The sequence below is a fragment of the Eleutherodactylus coqui genome, chromosome 5 (assembly GCF_035609145.1).
Source record: "Eleutherodactylus coqui strain aEleCoq1 chromosome 5, aEleCoq1.hap1, whole genome shotgun sequence".
Lineage (NCBI taxonomy): Eukaryota > Metazoa > Chordata > Amphibia > Anura > Eleutherodactylidae > Eleutherodactylus > Eleutherodactylus coqui.
The window spans coordinates 212,001,599-212,019,144 of record NC_089841.1 but is presented as its reverse complement, the minus strand read 5'-3'; the positions used below and the strand labels follow the sequence as shown (position 1 = coordinate 212,019,144).

Sequence of the window (17,546 nt, the reverse complement as noted above, 5' to 3'; positions counted from 1 at the left end):
CTAAGGACAATTCTCGATCGAGTAATTGTCCTTAGCGAGTATGCTCGCTCATCTCTAATATAGACAGATGGTGGACACAAACAGCTTAATCATTAAATAGTGAAAGAACTGAGAAAGTGATAGCTCTATCATCGTCAATATCTTCCTTAATTAATAGAAAACTTTCCCTAGTAATTAATCAAACGTATTACTGTAGTAAATTCTAATTCAAAAAAGAACAATCTAGAAGCCAGCATTGTAAGAAGCTAAGGGATAGCAGGAAACAAATACCACTACTAAATGATATAACCGTTCTACATAAATGAAAAATGAAAGTCGAAGATCAAATTTTAATACAATAAAAATAAATAATCAAGGAACATGTCTGGAATATTTCCTGTACATTAAACATCCAGACACAAAATACACAGTTCAAATAGTGTAATCAATTTACTTTCAAAAAACCTAGAACACAACCTTGAAGCGAATGAGGTAACAAAATATTCTGAACTGATAAACATAGTTCTCTGCACTACGAAATGTGACCTTTTTAAATTAAAGCTATTGTATATCAGCATTATATATTTTGTTATTCCAGCTATATCAGGTATTTTCTTCGACTTGAAACATGCTCTTTTAAGCACTTCAAAAGTAAAGTTGAAAAAAAATTAGATGTAGCATTTTGGCAACTTTGGCAATTTATGGTCTTGACTACGGCACCATAGTGTTAACCATGGAAAGCTCTAAAACGCATTTTCAAAACCAGCTTTCCACATACCAAGAAGCTACACATTAGATCATTCTTACCAGATCCTGACAATATCAACAGGATTCTCCAATAATGTAATGCATAGAGATCAGCCAGCCTCTCTTAGATAGCTGCTGTTCATCCAAACTGTGACCAAGAATGTGTATTTTAACATTACCAAGCCTTTGTTTATGATTGGTGAGGATAGAGTTAAAGGGGTTGTGCCAAGATATAAGGTCATTCCCTAAAAAAATCCCAGGCATAAAATTGTATAAAATAAAGAAAAAAAATACATATTCACCTACTTCAGAGGTTCCCCATCTAGCACTGATGCCCACAGCTCAGAACTCGGAAGAAGTGGGTGAGGGGTTCCGTGCCGTACATTGTGCACTTGACCACTCAGTCAGGCACAGGCTTCAGGAGCCATAGAAGGATCACTACTGCAGCCAGTGATTGTCTGAGCAGTTATGTATGACACGTAGCCACCAGCCTGCTTTTTCTGGCTTCCGAGTGGTGGTACCTTTCTTCCCCCCTATATTTTACACCTGTGAATTTTATTTTAAAGTCCAGAAAAAGTCCTTTAAATGGATGCTATTACAGCCTGTAGGTAATGGATATCACGGTTTGGCATCCATTTAGCACATCAGTCAAATGTAATCAATATTGGTAACGGTTTATTGGCTACATCATGAAAGTTATTGAAAAGCCCATGATGTTATATACGTTTAGCATAGCAGTAGCATCCATCTCCTATTGGCTACCATATTTAAAAAAATATGAAGTACTGTATCCGTTTTCCATGGAGTGGAATAGTGTAGTCTATGATGCTTTTCCTTTTCCTTCTGGTATACTAATGTATAAAAAAGGGACACTCTTTTGGCCCTTGTCCGACTAGTGGAGCGCTATAGACATATTTCAGTTACATCATGAGCTTTCCCTTGGGAAACGCTAAACACAAATATAAAGGCAATGTGAAGCCAGTCTAAATCTTAGATTTATGATGTCGTCCACCAATATCTCACTAGAGCATCCAGTGTAAAGATTATTTTCATAGCGCTACGGAATGTTGTTCTACAACTTTGTATTATGCTCCATAATGTCTTCATCTGTGTCCGCTTCTCCAATTTCAAACCCAAGATTGATCCTCCCAGGTGAGTAGTCATTTCTTTTCAAATCTGTAGGTGAAGAAGATCAAATGTATGAGAGAGCAGAGGAAATAATGACATATCATACAATGGATAGCAGAGGACATTTAGGAACTAACTCTGCTCCTTTTGACATTTGTTTCCCTTGAACTTAGAGGCAAAGAAGCATACAGGGAAACATAAGGCATTTCAGATACACTTATTCATAATAAAATACATCAGCACATCTAAAATATAGGGCATACAATGAATACTCAGTATAATACATACAATAGATAGATAGATATGAGATAGATAGGTGGATATATAGCTAGATATGAGATAGATAGATAAATAGATATGAGATAGATACATCATAGAATCATAGAATGGTAGAGTTGGAAGGACCTCCAGGGTCATCAGGTCCAACCCCCTGCTCAATGCAGAATCACTAAATCATCCCAGAAAGATGTCTGTCCAGCCTTTGGTTAAGCCTTTCCAATCCAATTTGTCTCCTGGTTTTCCTAAGGGGCTTACTCTTTTTCTGCCGCTATACAACAGCGCTGTATGCTGGCTAAAGCCAGTACTGCATGAGGTGACACGTTGGATAGGCTCAGACAGCAGAGAGGCTGGCAATATGCAGTAAGAGAACCCCAACGGATGTCTTCCAGCATCAGAGCTGTACAGCCTTAAATCATAATGTCTTCAGAGGTCAGACAGTGGATTGGAAAGGGTTAAAGATAGATAGAGATATCTATCTATCTCATGTCTATCTCATATCTATCTATATCTATCTCATATCTATCTATCTATCCCATATCTTTCTATCTACATATCGCATATCTAACTATCTCATATTTATCTATCATCATGATATGCGATATATAGATAGAAAGATATGAGATAGATAGATATGAGATAGACAGATATGAGATAGATAGATAGATATGAGATAGATAGATCTCATATCTATCTATCTCATATCTTTCTATCTACATATTGCATATCTATCTCATATCTATCTATCTATCATCATGATAGCTAGATATGAGATAGATAGATATGCAATATATAGATAGAAAGATATGAGATAGATATGAGCTAGATAGATGGATAGATAGATCTGAGAGAGATATATAGATAGATATGAGATAGATAGATATGCTATATATAGATAGAAAGATATGAGATAGATATGAGCTAGATAGATAGATATGAGATAGATAGATAGATAGATAGATAGATAGATAGATAGATAGATGGATAGATATGAGATAGATAGATAGATAGATAGATAGATAGATAGATAGATAAATATGAGATAGATAGATAGATAGATAGATAGATAGATAGATAGATAGATAGATATGAGATAGATAGATAGGAGATAGATAGATAGGAGATAGATAGATAGATAGATAGATAGATAGATAGATATGAGATAGATAGATAGATAGATAGATAGATAGATAGATAGATAGATAGATAGATAGATAGATAGGAGATAGATAGATATGAGATAGATAGATAGGAGATAGATAGATAGATATGAGATAGTTAGATAGATAGATAGATAGATAGATAGATAGATAGATAGATAGATATGAGATCGATAGATATCACAAATTGTGACAAATAAACTATAGAATATTTTTATAATAGCTGAAAAAACAAATGCAGTTTTTTGGGGTAAAGTTATATATTTAAAAAAAAAGCTTTAACATATACATTTTAGATACACTGTATGTTAGGAGTATTTTATTTAATAATCGATGATCCTAAAGAATCCGAAGACCAGAATAATACTGCTGTCATTGTAAAAACACATGATCAAAGGAAGCCAGCACTACAGTCGATAGACTATACATCAATGCTCCCTATAAGCTGGGCACTCTGGAAGTGAAGATTTAAAACAACACATCAATACGGTCAACCAGCCTAATAACAGCGATACTTCTTTGCTTGCTGCGATATTTTTTAACTCTGTCATTTCTAGAGCGCACAGTACAGAGGGAAAGGTAATGTATAGAACAAGTAAGTCTAATAGTAACACAAAATGCAGCATTAAGTCTCTAAATCCTATAAGGTGAAATAAACTGACACGGTGAACAATATAATAAATTTAGCAGCACTGGAGAAAAACTGTCAAATGCATTACATTGTGGGTGAAAACATTGCTGTAGAAATACAATAATCCTGAGGGGGCTTAACCAACTGAAAAGTTTTTTGCATGTCTAATGAATGCACAACATTCATCATGGCAAGGGTGCTATTCTGATACATTTAGCACAATTTGTTCTAATTGGGTATTAAAAATAATGAGATGTATCGATCGTGTCAAAGGTTGCCCATTCAAAACTGCTGATAGGTCTACATAGGGGCCAGGGAGCCTGGAAGGCATTATATATTTATTAAAGCTGATACTACATCAGTGCGAAATTCAGCTTTTTATCCTTGGTGCATGCCCACCACAAGTGCTTTATCAGTGGAACTACTTCCTCAACTGCTCTCCATCTCTGTCCAATCGGCTGTCCTACTACTCCTATTGACCACTGTAGTGGACTCCTGAAGTTCCAGCTGTCAATCAGAGACATGGATCAGTTGACTGGACTAAGAAGAAATAACCAGGGGAAGAAGCTCCTCCGGTAGAGCACTTGATGTGGTCGAAGGTAGGGATTAAAAGTTACATTTTGGACTGAGGAACCTGCTGAGAGTTTTAATAAAGGCATGATGCCTCTTTGCTCCTTGGTCCCTACGTAGTCTGTTAGCAGCTTTACGTGGGCAAAGATGCTGACAAAACTCCTTTAGGTCTTTGTCTGGTTTTAAAGCATGTTTCTGAGTGATCTTCTTCAATGTCAGGTGGGTGTCATGCGTCCTTTATTGGTTGGGCTTCAATATCTGGCATTTGTTTCGGGAAGTCCTACAGGCTCTCTAGGCACAACATGCAGTTGCAGATGCAACTGTTGTGACCCTTATTCCTGTGAGGCTGTGAAGGGACATTTCAGGGAACAATAAACACAGAATCATCTAAATGTAAAATATGGAAATATGTAAAATGAACATCCTGGTATGTTCTCTCTACAATAAAGACCTAAATTATAGTTCACATGTATGCTCCATGAAGTGAGCTCACTGTAAACAAGGGTATCCATAAGACACCTATAAATGCTAAAAGGGATGTCACACCATGAAAATTCTGTAATAAATACATCGGGATACATAGCAACTTTATTGCCAAGTAGGACAACTACAGAAACACGCAATTAACAAATAGGAAGATGGAATAACTTCATGGATTTAAGACATTACATTCTGTACACTACACTTACAATCACACAAGTTTATTTAAAAGAAGCAGTGCAGGGAGGTAGAAACGCTGTCAAGACCTAAATGTTCATACCATAATCACACCATATGGTAATAATTCAAACAGAGCATGAGACGAATGTGACTGTTCCTTTACAATTCTAGAATTTTATATATATATACACTACCGTTCAAAAGTTTGGGGTCACATTGAAATGTCCTTATTTTTGAAGGAAAAGCACTGTACTTTTCAATGAAGATAACTTTCAACTAGTCCTAACTTTAAACAAATGCACTCTATACATTGCTAATGTGGTAAATGACTATTCTAGCTGCAAATGTCTGGTTTTTTGTGCAATATCTACAAAGGTGTATAGAGGCCCATTTCCAGCAACTATCACTCCAGTGTTCTAATGGTACAATGTGTTTGCTCATTGGCTCAGAAGGCTAATTGATGATTAGAAAACCCTTGTGCAATCATGTTCACACATCTGAAAACAGTCTAGCTCGTTACAGAAGCTACCTAACTGACCTTCCTGTGAGCAGATTGAGTTTCTGGAGCATCACATTTGTGGGGTCAATTGAACGCTCAAAATGGCCAGAAAAAGAGAACTGTCATCTGAAACTCGACAGTCTATTCTTGTTCTTAGAAATGAAGGCTATTCCATGCGAGAAATTGCTAAGAAATTGAAGATTTCCTACAACGGTGTGTACTACTCCCTTCAGAGGACAGCACAAACAGGCTCTAACCAGAGTAGAAAAAGAAGTGGGAGGCCGCGTTGCACAACTAAGCAAGAAGATAAGCACATTAGAGTCTCTAGTTTGAGAAACAGACGCCTCACAGGTACCCAACTGGCATCTTCATTAAATAGTACCCGCAAAACACCAGTGTCAACATCTACAGTGAAGAGGCGGCTGCGGGATTTTGGGCTTCAGGGCAGAGTGGCAAAGAAAAAGCCATATCTGAGACTGGCCTATAAAAGAAAAAGATTAAGATGGGCAACAGAACACAGACATTGGACAGAGGAAGACTGGAAAAAAGTGTTGTGGACGGATGAATCCAAGTTTGAGGTGTTTGGATCACAAAGAAGAACGTTTGTGAGACGCAGAACAAATGAAAAGATGCTGGAAGAATGCCTGACGCCATCTGTTAAGCATGGTGGAGGTAATGTGATGGTCTGGGGTTGCTTTGGTGCTGGTAAGGTGGGGGATTTGTACAGGGTAAAAGGGATTCTGAATAAGGAAGGCTATCACTCCATTTTGCAACGCCATGCCATACCCAGTGGACAGTGCTTGATTGGAACCAATTTCATCCTACAACAGGACAATGACCCTAAACACACCTCCAAATTGTGCAAGAACTATTTACAGCAGAAGCAGGCAGCTGGTATTCTATCGGTAATGGAGTGGCCAGCGCAGTCACCAGATCTGAACCCCATTGAGCTGTTGTGGGAGCAGCTTGACCGTATGGTACGCCAGAAGTGCCCATCCAACCAATCCAACTTGTGGGAGATGCTTCTAGACGCGTGGGGTGCAATTTCACAAGCTTACCTCAACAAATTAACAGCTAGAATGTCAAAGGTGTGCAATGCTGTAATTGCTGCAAAAGGAGGATTCTTTGACGAAAGCAAAGTTTGATGTAAAAACAATGTTATTTCAAATACAAATCATTATTTCTAACCTTGTCAATGTCTTGACTCTATTTTCTATTCATTTCACAACGCATGGTGGTGAATAAGTGTGACTTTTCATGGAAAACACAAAATTGTTTGGGTGACCCCAAACTTTTGAATGGCAGTGTATATATATATATATATATATATATATATATATATGTGCATATATAAAGGCCTCGTTCACGCGAGCGCTGTTTTAGCGTAGTATAGGTGCGCAAAAAAAAAATTGCACTTATACTGCGCTAAAAATTGCATGAACGGGCAGCTGTTCAGGAGGAGACAGAGAAGAAGCCCCACAAGGCTTTAGGATTTCCACACAGCAGGGAGAGAGAGCGGGACTATGGGGGATTAACTGATAGCCCCGCTCTGTCTCTCCCTGCTATGGATTAATCCCCCATAGCCCCTCTCTCTCTTCCTGCTATGGGGGATTAACCCATCACCCTGCTCTTGCTCTCCCTGCTCTGGGGATCCCCCAGGCAAATCCCCATAACGAATAGAGAGTGAGCGAAGCTATAGGGCTTCACACAGAGATTCCCCATAGCAAATATAGAGGGGCAGGCCTAGTGGGCAGATCCATCTAGCTCCGCCTCTTCTCCCACGATTTTGGGGAAGCCCTGTAACCCCGCCCCTCTTGAAAGAGAGAGGTGAAGGGAGTCCCCTACTGCCCCCCGCTGATGGAGAATTACCAAGCAACGGAGCTGGAGGAATACCCCGCTGCTTACAGCAAGACATTTAAAACGTGCTGCCCAGAAGCACATTTTAAACGTCGCATTGCAAATTCCGATTAGTCCCCGTGGAGATTAAGGGAAACCATGGGGAGTCCACTAATCCCCGCGGGGACTAGCAGGAGTTTACAGCGGGACATTTAAAAGTTGCTTCAGCACGCTTTAAATGTATTGCTGTAAGCAGGTGGGTAGTCCCTCGGTCAGCAGAAATCTTTTCCTGCACAGGACTCCCATAGGAGTCATTGGAAACTCCTGCACAGCTCACACCAAAGATAGGTCAGGTCCTACCTTTTCTCACATCACAGACCTTAGATGTAGACATCGTGTGAACGTGGCCTTACATATACACACACATATTTCTTCAGGTCTATTCTATAAGCCTAAGTAGGTTCAAAAGCTTGCTGCAACATTATCTCTTTTTGTTGTTTTTGCTTAATGAGAGCAAACAGTCAGGACTCGAACTCTCAAGTTCCTGTGTTTCCTAGGCAAGGAGGACTCTTCCCGGTGAGCTATTCCTCCTGTGGACAACATCCCTGCTGAACTTTGTCTTGGTTCCTTGCTCCAGCTTCTGCACCTGAGGAAACTCCACCTAGTTTTCACTAATTAGTCTGGCTATTTAAACCTGATCCTGGCACGCCTTTCTTGCGTGATTATTGAGCCTCTAGCCTTCAGTCAAGCTCCTGTTCATATCTTCCTGCTGCTTTGCTGTACCTACTGCTCCGTGTATGACCCCAGCTTCCCACTGACTACACTGTTCCTGCTGAGTTGGCCACAACCTGAGGACTCCGATCCAGACTTCTTCCTAACACAATCACATTTTGCTCTACTGGCTGACACGGCATCAAACCATTTTCTTTTTTCTCAAGCTCCATTTTGGAAGCTGTAGAATGGGACATACTGGCACTCACTAGTCTTACCCTTTAGGAGCAGGTCGCAAGCAGCCTGGCTTAAAATTTCTAATCCACTGCCCCGTTGTTGTTAATGCTACTTGGATTTTGCTTGTAAAAAAAAAAAATCATCATAAGGCTCCTGTTCACATCAGCGGCATACATTGGGAGCATTCCCCAAAGCATACCTCCGAAATATACTGAATAACCAGTTTATCAGATTTTCCAATCCAGTAGTGTTTTGGACCTCTTTGGGCCTTCAAAACTACAGTTATGGTATATATTCCACCAAGAGTTAATATTGTCCTGCAAGAATATTGGCCCATGCGGGCACAACAGTTTCTTGTAGATGCCACAAATTAGTTTGAGGTACTGACATGCTTTGATGAGCTAAAAGGAAGGGTTCAATTTAATATAGTGCACTCTAGATACATCTGACCAGGCAATGTTTTTCCACTGCTCAGACAGCCCATTCAGACAGACTCTTACAGTCCATTCTTGCTAGGGAACAATGAGTTATGCAATTAAACATGTTAGTTGGAGCTCCAGTATTGTATGTGGCTGCAAATTGCTTGACTGTGCACCTCATATTCATAAAAACAATTCTTTTTTTTTTTTTTTTTTAACATTAAATTTTTATTTGTTTTCAAATTAGCAGTTGAACATGAATAAATGCTATATAGGAAATAACATGTTTTACATAAAAAAGCATACACAAAATGAACAGTGGACGAGCGCAGTTTAGTAGCTATAAGATGTAGACAATATCCCTTCTCAAAAGTTCCATTTATAAATGAATTATAAGACCTTAAAAGAGAACAGCCATAAGCAGGTCATCTTCTGGAACACTGTCCTTGAGAACAATCATATAAACGCATGTTATCCTCTTTATGCTAACAGATAGCGCCCAAACCAATTAACACAAAACCTAAACATTGGCATCAATGAGTATTTAACGTCTCAAGGAAGTTTATAGTGGTTCCCTCCATCCGCTCCACATCTCCTCGTGCCTTACCAGCGAATCTTCCCTGAATGCCAACCATCTCTTGTGTACCTTCTGCTCCGCCATTCTGTTTTTAAATTTGTGAATATTTGGTGGGTCTGGGCCACGCCAGTGTTGTGCAATAAGAGTCTTGGCGGTCATGAAGGCGTGTCCTACCAGAAACCTGGCAGGAATGGGAATGTCTTCCAGACCCACTAGAAGTAAAATATGTTTAGCCGCTCTTGGAACACGAATCTGCAAGACTTTATCAAGTAAATTCAGTATGTCTTGCCAGAAGCTGGATAATTTAGGGCATGAGCAGAAGATATGTGAAAGAGTGCCCATTTGATCACATCCCCTCCAGCACAGGCCATCACCCCTCTTAAATCTGTTGCGTAAAAGCGCCGGGGAGTAATACCACCTCATTGCAATTTTTATTTGGACTTCTAATATACCCAACCCCTTAGTTGATTTTCCAGCCAGCTTAAAAGCATTTTTCCAGAGGTCCATTGGAACGTCCGTTTTTAATTCTTGTTCCCAGTTAATCATGTGGGATTTCTTTGAGATGTCATTGTTGCCTGTCAATATGTCATAAAAGGACCTAATTTCTGACTTTTTCAGATTGGGCGTTGAGTTAAGTCTATTAATGATATCACATGGAATCTTTACTATGTGAATTAATGATCTATTAATAAAGTGGGTGACTCTAGAATATTTGAATATGTCTTGGTTGTCCAGGCCATATGTAGTACTAAGCATTGTAAAGGGCTTCACCCCATTTTTTGACAGCAGGTCGGCCACCATACATATCCCCCTCTCTTTCCAATTTCTCAAATCTAACTCTGGGACAAACACCCCTAGAGTCTCGAGAGGAATATTGGGCGCTTTCAAGGTGCTAGTTATAGCCGTTTTTTTTGTCAGTTCACTCCATACTGTGAGAGATGTGAGCGTAGTAGGGGATAGCCCTTGAGTATTTATTTTTAATTTTGCTTTATTTGGTAGAGCGTCCGACATGGCCTCTAGAGAGGCTGCTAGAAGCAACGGGTTGCATGAAGTTGTTTTGGCAAAGCTGCTTTCCACTCCTACCCACCCTGTCCTGTCGTCTCCCGCAATTAGATGCCTGGTTTGGTTTAAAAGTGACGCTCTATAATATTTGGTCAGGTTCGGAATATCTGCACCTCCTTTGTCTCGGCGCATGGATAAGATAGAGAGGGCCAGACGGGGTTTTTTTCCGCCCCAGACAAAGCTAGACATCTGCCCTTGTAGTTTGGTTAGTATAGATTGGGATAAGGTAATTGGTAGAACTCTAAAAAAATAAAGAATTTTAGGGAGGATCTTCATTTTGTAAGACATAATTCTGCCATACCACGAGAGTTTGAGTTTTGCCATGTAATCTAACTCTTTCTGCACTTGGGACAACAAGGGGGGGTAATTTATTTTTTCCAAGTCCGTCAAATTAGAAGTCAAGTGGATGCCCAGGTATGGGAGACCCCCATCCCCCCACACATAGGGAAATTCTTTTTTAATTGCATTTCTTAGTTCCCTGGAGGTATTAACACCCAATATTATTGATTTATTTATATTGAGTTTATATTGTGAAATCTCACTAAAGGCCTGAAGGACTTGTTGGGCCGTCCTCAGGGAGCCGATTGGACGCGTCAAAGTGAGGATGACATCGTCCGCAAACAGGCCAATCTTGTGCTGACGGAGATTCAGTGGGATACCCCTTATCTCAGGGGCCAGCCTAATCGCCTCGGCTAAGGGCTCTATTGAAAGAACATATAAGATGGGGGAAAGAGGGCAGCCCTGCCTCGTGCCATTGGAAATTTTGAAGGTCTCCGAGAGCAAGCCGTCCACCAGAACCCTCGCCGACGGGTTGGAGTACAGGGCCCGGATAGCACGCCGCATCCCCTCCCCGAAGCCAAACTTGGCCAATGTTTGAAAGGCGTAGTCCCAGTGGACACGGTCAAAAGCCTTTTCGGCGTCAAGAGCTAACATGACCGCAGGGGAATGCGAGAGTCTTAAAGAGTGAAGAAGGTTGAGGACCCTGCGGGTGCCATCCGGGGCCTGCCTCCCCTTCACAAAGCCGACCTGGTCGGAATGCACAATCTCCGGGAGAATCCCGAGCAATCTCGTTGCAAGGATCTTGGAATAAATTTTTATATCTGTATTTAGCAACGAGATCGGACGGAAATTGGATGGATCATCTGGGGATTTGCCCGCCTTGGGCAAGACTACGATAGTAGCCTGGAGGGCCTCTTCCGGAAAGGCTCCACTGCACATGGCGTTATTAAAGTATTTAGTTAGGAACGGGGACAGCACCCCTGAAAACAGTTTGAAATATTCTGACGAATAACCATCAGGTCCGGGGGCCTTTTGGTTCTTCATAACTGTGATTGTTTCAGTCACCTCCAAGACTGACATTTCTCTGTCTAATTCTGACGCTTGAGCATCGGAAATACTCGGGAGGTTTAGCTTATTTAAAAAATTGTCTATCATTAATATGTTAGGTTGAGCAGAGGCGGGATCGTCTTTTAAGTTGTACAATTCGCTATAGTACGAACGAAACTTATCCGCTATTAATTTTGGGTGAGTGATCTTAGACTCTTTATGTTTTGAACTCCATATGAAAGGAATGGAGGATCTAATCGTCTTTTTTTTAAGTAGGCTGGCCATCCATTTAGATGGTTTGTTCAGTGACGAGTAGATATTAGCTCTACGGGACGCTACCTCTCTATCAAAGTCGTTTTGGAGAATTTTACGTAATTCCAATCTCACTTTGAACAGTTCCTTATGGGATTGTGAGGCGGGCCCCTCTCGAACCTTTTTTTCTAGTCGCTGTATTTCCGACACTAAGGCCTCTGTCTTTTCTATTTTCTTTTTTTTGTATCTGGCGCCCAGTTTAATAAGTACCCCTCTCATGAATGCCTTATGAGCGTTCCACAGAGAGCGAGGGTCTACATCGGGGGTATTGTTTAAAGCGAAAAACTCTTCCATGTTTTTTTGAATTTCAGATTTATATTCCGGCAGCTTCATTAAGTATACATTGTTTCTCCATGATCTACTCGATTGATTAATCCCTCCCATGGCAATTGAGGTCACTATTGGAGCGTGGTCCGACCACGTGGCCGTGCCTATCTCTGCCTTCGTTACTGCCGTGATAAGGTGTCTATCGACCAGACATAAATCGATACGAGAGAACGACCGATGACGAGGGGAAAAGTACGTATACTCCTTGGCCGCAGCATTAAGGCAGCGAAAGGTGTCGTAGAGCGCGTGCCTGCGTAGCCAAAAGTTTAGATCTGAACCCAATCTCCCAGAGGGGTGGGTGGAGTCAATGAAGCTCTCCGGGGTTGAGTTAAAATCCCCGCAGAATATCAACTTGCCTTTCGCCACTTTACGGATTACTTTCATAAGTTTATTCAGAAAACTTATTTGCTTTTTATTCGGGGCATAAACGTTAATTAGGGTAATTGGATCGTTTCTTAATGTCCCTACCAAGACTATGTATCGTCCCTCTGGGTCGCAAATTTGTGTCGTGAGAGTGAATGGAGTAGATTCACCGAATGCCACCATCACACCCGCCCGTTTCTTTGGGGCGCATGCGAATGTGGCATGCGGGAACTTCTTATGCGACATGCGGTGTATGTCTGAATCTATGAGGTGCGTTTCCTGTATACATACGATATTGATGTTGTTTCGACTGGCTTCCTTCCACACATAATTTCTTTTCTGCGGGAGATTCAGCCCGTTGGCATTCAGCGATAAAATTTTCAGAGCCATAATATTGGACCAGGCACGTAGGAGCTAAGAGACAGGAACCAAACAGTGGAGGTGATGCCGAACAAAACATAACTGAGTAAAGAAGAATAGATTGTTACACATAACGCCTTACAATCGCAAGATATGAAACTGTAAAATAACGGTTTGCTGTGGGCGTAAAAAAGACAGCAAGAAAGAATAAGAGAAAAAAGGCAAGCTATCGCTTGCAGGACCATCAGGGGGGTAGAAAACAGTTCACTTGAGTGATCAGCAAAAGTCTCTGGTCTGTCATGTCCTATGACAGCGGAAGTGAGCGGGGATAAATTGACGATATAAGCAGTTAAGATCTTCCTTCTCTGAATTTTCCTGCGGGGTTTGCCATGCGAGCAGGCGGAGGTTCCTTCACTTCCACTCCCCACGAGGCTAAAGTTGCCCTAGCTGAGGCGACATCTTGAAGCACATGCGTTGTATTTTCTCTGTTAGTAATGACTTTCGTGGGAAATCCCCATCTATAGGGAATGTTCGCCTCTCTCAAGGCTAGGGTTATGGGGGCGAAATTTCGCCTGGCTTCCATGGTCGCTTGGGAAAGACCGATGAATATACGAATGTCAGCGTATGGGCTTGGTAACGTTTGCATTTTTCTCGCTGCTTGCATAAGAGCCTCCTTCGTACTGAAATGGTGAATTCTCGCTATAATGTCTCTAGGGCTATTGTCCTTCAAAAATCTCGGAAGCGGCAGCCTGTGGGCTCTGTCGATCCTAAGATCGCGATCGGGGAGGTGCGGAAGTACTTTCTGAATCAGACGCATAACATATTCAGGGATTTTGTCGTTAGTAATTTTTTCGGAGACGCCGCGAATCTTGACGTTATTGCGTCTATTCCTATCTTCCAAATCATTTATTTTGTTTTGGAGTTTAATAACAGTCCCTTCGAGCACATAGTGTGCGTCAATAAGCTCATTATGCGACTTCACAAGCTCCTCTGTTTTATTTTCTGTGTTCTTTAACCTGATGTTAACTTCAGAGATTGACTTGTCTACATGATGGTACATGCTTTTCAGGTCTACTTGTAAGGTGTTTCTCAGGGCTAATATCGCCTCTTTGATATATGATTCTGAGGCCGGTTTGTCAGAGGCCGGTAAATTGACGATTTCTTCATCTTGAGCAAGATGGAGGGGAGCAGCATCATGAGACTCTTCCATTGTGTCATCAGGTGAGTCTTGCCTTTGTTTGGCTGGGCTGTTTGGGGCAGAATACGTGACCCGCAACGCATTTGGCGCCAAATCTTGGGGGGAGCTGCGGTTTGCGGGCGAGTTATGCTGCATTATGTTCTCCTCTGCCAGACTATTTTCAGGGGAGGAGGCATGTATGTCCGTAAAGACAGGGTTCTCATCTTCTGTGGCGTTTAACAATCTCTGCCTTTGTTTGGCCGGGCTGCCAGAAGCGGAGTGAGCGCTCCCTGCAGCGACCGGCGCCATTTTGTTTTTGGAACCACGTCCTAGGGGCGCCCCAGCCCTTATCTTGTTCCTTCCTGTAGGAGCCTTCTCCTCCTGTCCTACTCCTTTTTGTCCCCTCTGTCCGCTATCCACCTCCTCCTCGCTCATGGGTGTCGGAGCAAGAGATTTGCGGAGTTCTCTTACCGGGGTTCCCGCCGCCGCGGCCATCTTCTTTTCAGCCGCCCTTTCCGGGAGCACGCTGCGCGGAACGAAAAACTCCTCTAAACGGGTCGGAGCCGCTTTGGAAGTCCGTCTTTTCGCTGTCGCCATGCTCCAGAGGTTTTTAGCCGGTGGTCGGGTAGGTTATCTCCTTCCGTTGTGTGCTGTGGTGTCGCTGAGACTATGTCAGGACAGTGTCCGGGATATGGGGGTCCCTGAGATATCCCGCAACCCCTGTCCCTGCCTACTTGCCCCCCTGGGCTACCCCCCAGGGCGACAACTGGGCGACGGTCCCTACCCTCACTAGGGAAGCGGGACACGGGAGACAAACAGACACTGAGACAAGCAACGGTAGAATGGTCAGACAATCCGGGTAGGCAACAAGAGGGAACGCAGTACGGAGGGGTCAGGCAAAAACGTAGTCAAGTCCAAAAGCAGGTGTCAGAAAAGCCGAGGTCACAAGAGCAGTCAGGATAAACACGGGTGCAGCTGGAGAACCAAACTAACACTGGCAAGGCCTGAGAGGAAAACACACCTATTTAAATGCTGTCAGCGCTCCCGCCCCAGAAGCTGATTGGGGCGGGGAGCCTGACAGCAGCAGGGCTAATCAGGGCGGTGCTGGGGGCACGCCCCCAGTCTCACTGCACAGACAGTTACCAGGGAAGCCAGCCTGGTAGTCAAGCGACTAGAAGCACCAGCTGCCTCCCTAGCAACCCGGCGGCGACCAGTCTTACAGCGGCCCGGGGAGATCACAAGAACCGGGGTACCTCTGCGCCGTGCTCCTGTACCCCGGGTGGCCGGACCGGTGGTGCGGGCCCGGCGGCCCCAAGAGTTGCCGGTTCTGACAGTACCCCCCCTTCTACGGGGGGACACCGGACCCCCATGGCCAGGTGCGGGCTTAAGCGGGAAAGCCCTGTGGAATGCCTGGACTAGGCGTGGCGCATGCACGTCCCTGGCAGGGACCCACGTCCTATCCTCAGGGCCAAATCCTCTCCAGTGGACCAGGTACTGCAGCCCACCTCTAACCCGTCGGGCATCCACAAGCCTTTCTACTTCATACTCCAGTTCCCCCTGTACCAGAGAGGGAGGAGGCGGGTTCTGGGTGGGGAGAACTGGAGTCACATACTTCTTAAGCAAGTTCTTGTGAAAAACCTTGTGGACCTTCCAGGGGTCAGGAAGTGCCAACTTATATGACACCGGGTTGATAACCTGAGAAACCGTAAATGGGCCAATGAACCGAGGAGCAAGTTTCAGGGAGGGAACCTTAAGTCTCAGATTCTTAGATGATAATAAAACCTGCTCCCCGACCACAAAAGGTGCAGAGATAGTACGTCTTTTATTTGCGTATTTACGCAGTTTCTCTTGGGAACCCTGAAGGTTCTTACGAACCTGGGCCCAAACTGTGCACAGTTCTTCGGCGGATATGTCGGCGGCCGGATTGTTCGAGACCAAAGGAGTAGAAAGCGAGAACCGGGGATGGAACCCATAGTTACAAAAAAAAGGTGACAGTTGGGTCGACGAGTTACCATGGTTGTTAATCGCAAATTCGGCGAGAGGTAAGTAGTTGGCCCACTGATGCTGGTTATCAGAGACAAACAGTCGCAGATACTGGATAAGTTCTTGGTTCATCCGTTCCGTTTGTCCGTTACTCTCGGGATGGAAAGCGGAGGAAAAGGACAAATTAACGTTTAGATTTTTACAGAAGGCTCGCCAGAAGCGAGCGACGAACTGAACCCCTCTATCAGACACAATATCCTCGGGGATCCCATGTAACCGAACAATCTCCTTGATGAACATCTCAGACAAAAGTTTGGCGTTAGGCAACTTGCCAAGTGGAACAAAATGAGACATTTTGGAGAAACGGTCAACTATTACCCAAATGACCGTATTCCCCAGCGAGGATGGCAGATCAGTAATAAAATCCATGGACAAATGGGACCATGGCCTGGACGGAATGGGCAAGGGCAGAAGAGGCCCCTCAGGACGTCTCCTGAGGTTCTTCCCCCTTGCGCAAACCGGGCACGCGGACACAAATACCCGTACATCCTTGGCCATGTGCGGCCACCAATAGAGTCTGGCCGCTAACTCCAGAGTACCCCTGATACCGGGGTGTCTCCAGCTAGGACTGAAGCATGTGTCTCCTCTAACACTTTCAATCTCAGTGACAACGGGACAAATAATTTGCCTTCCGGAAGGGCTTCAGGAGCAGATTGTTGAGCGGCGTGAATGAGAGGTGAAAGGTCGGAGGAGACAGCAGCGAGGACCACCCCAGGGGAGAGAATGCTCTCAGGCTCCGGCTCGGAAGGTTCCGGAGAACCAAAACTCCTAGACAGGGCATCAGCCTTGACATTCTTAGAGCCGGGTCTATAGGTAACAACAAAATTGAACCGAGAGAAAGACAAGGCCCAGCGGGCTTGCCGAGCATTTAACCTCTTAGCGGAATCTAGATAAGTGAGGTTTTTATGGCCAGTGTTACTGTCAGGACAGTGTCCGGGATATGGGGGTCCCTGAGATATCCCGCAACCCCTGTCCCTGCCTACTTGCCCCCCTGGGCTACCCCCCAGGGCGACAACTGGGCGACGGTCCCTACCCTCACTAGGGAAGCGGGACACGGGAGACAAACAGACACTGAGACAAGCAACGGTAGAATGGTCAGACAATCCGGGTAGGCAACAAGAGGGAACGCAGTACGGAGGGGTCAGG

The 17,546-nt window shown here is 43.6% G+C and overlaps 1 protein-coding gene across 1 annotated transcript in view; it reads right to left on the bottom strand.

The window, feature by feature from the left end:
• Positions 1-315: 315 nt before the first annotated feature.
• TRPM6 (transient receptor potential cation channel subfamily M member 6) overlaps positions 316-17,546 on the bottom strand; it is a 152,501-nt gene continuing 135,270 nt past the window's right edge. The window contains exon 39 of the mRNA XM_066604163.1: positions 316-1,902. Coding sequence (XP_066460260.1) covers positions 1,799-1,902 — 104 coding nt within the window. The 3' untranslated portion in view covers positions 316-1,798. The remainder of the gene's footprint in view (positions 1,903-17,546) is intronic.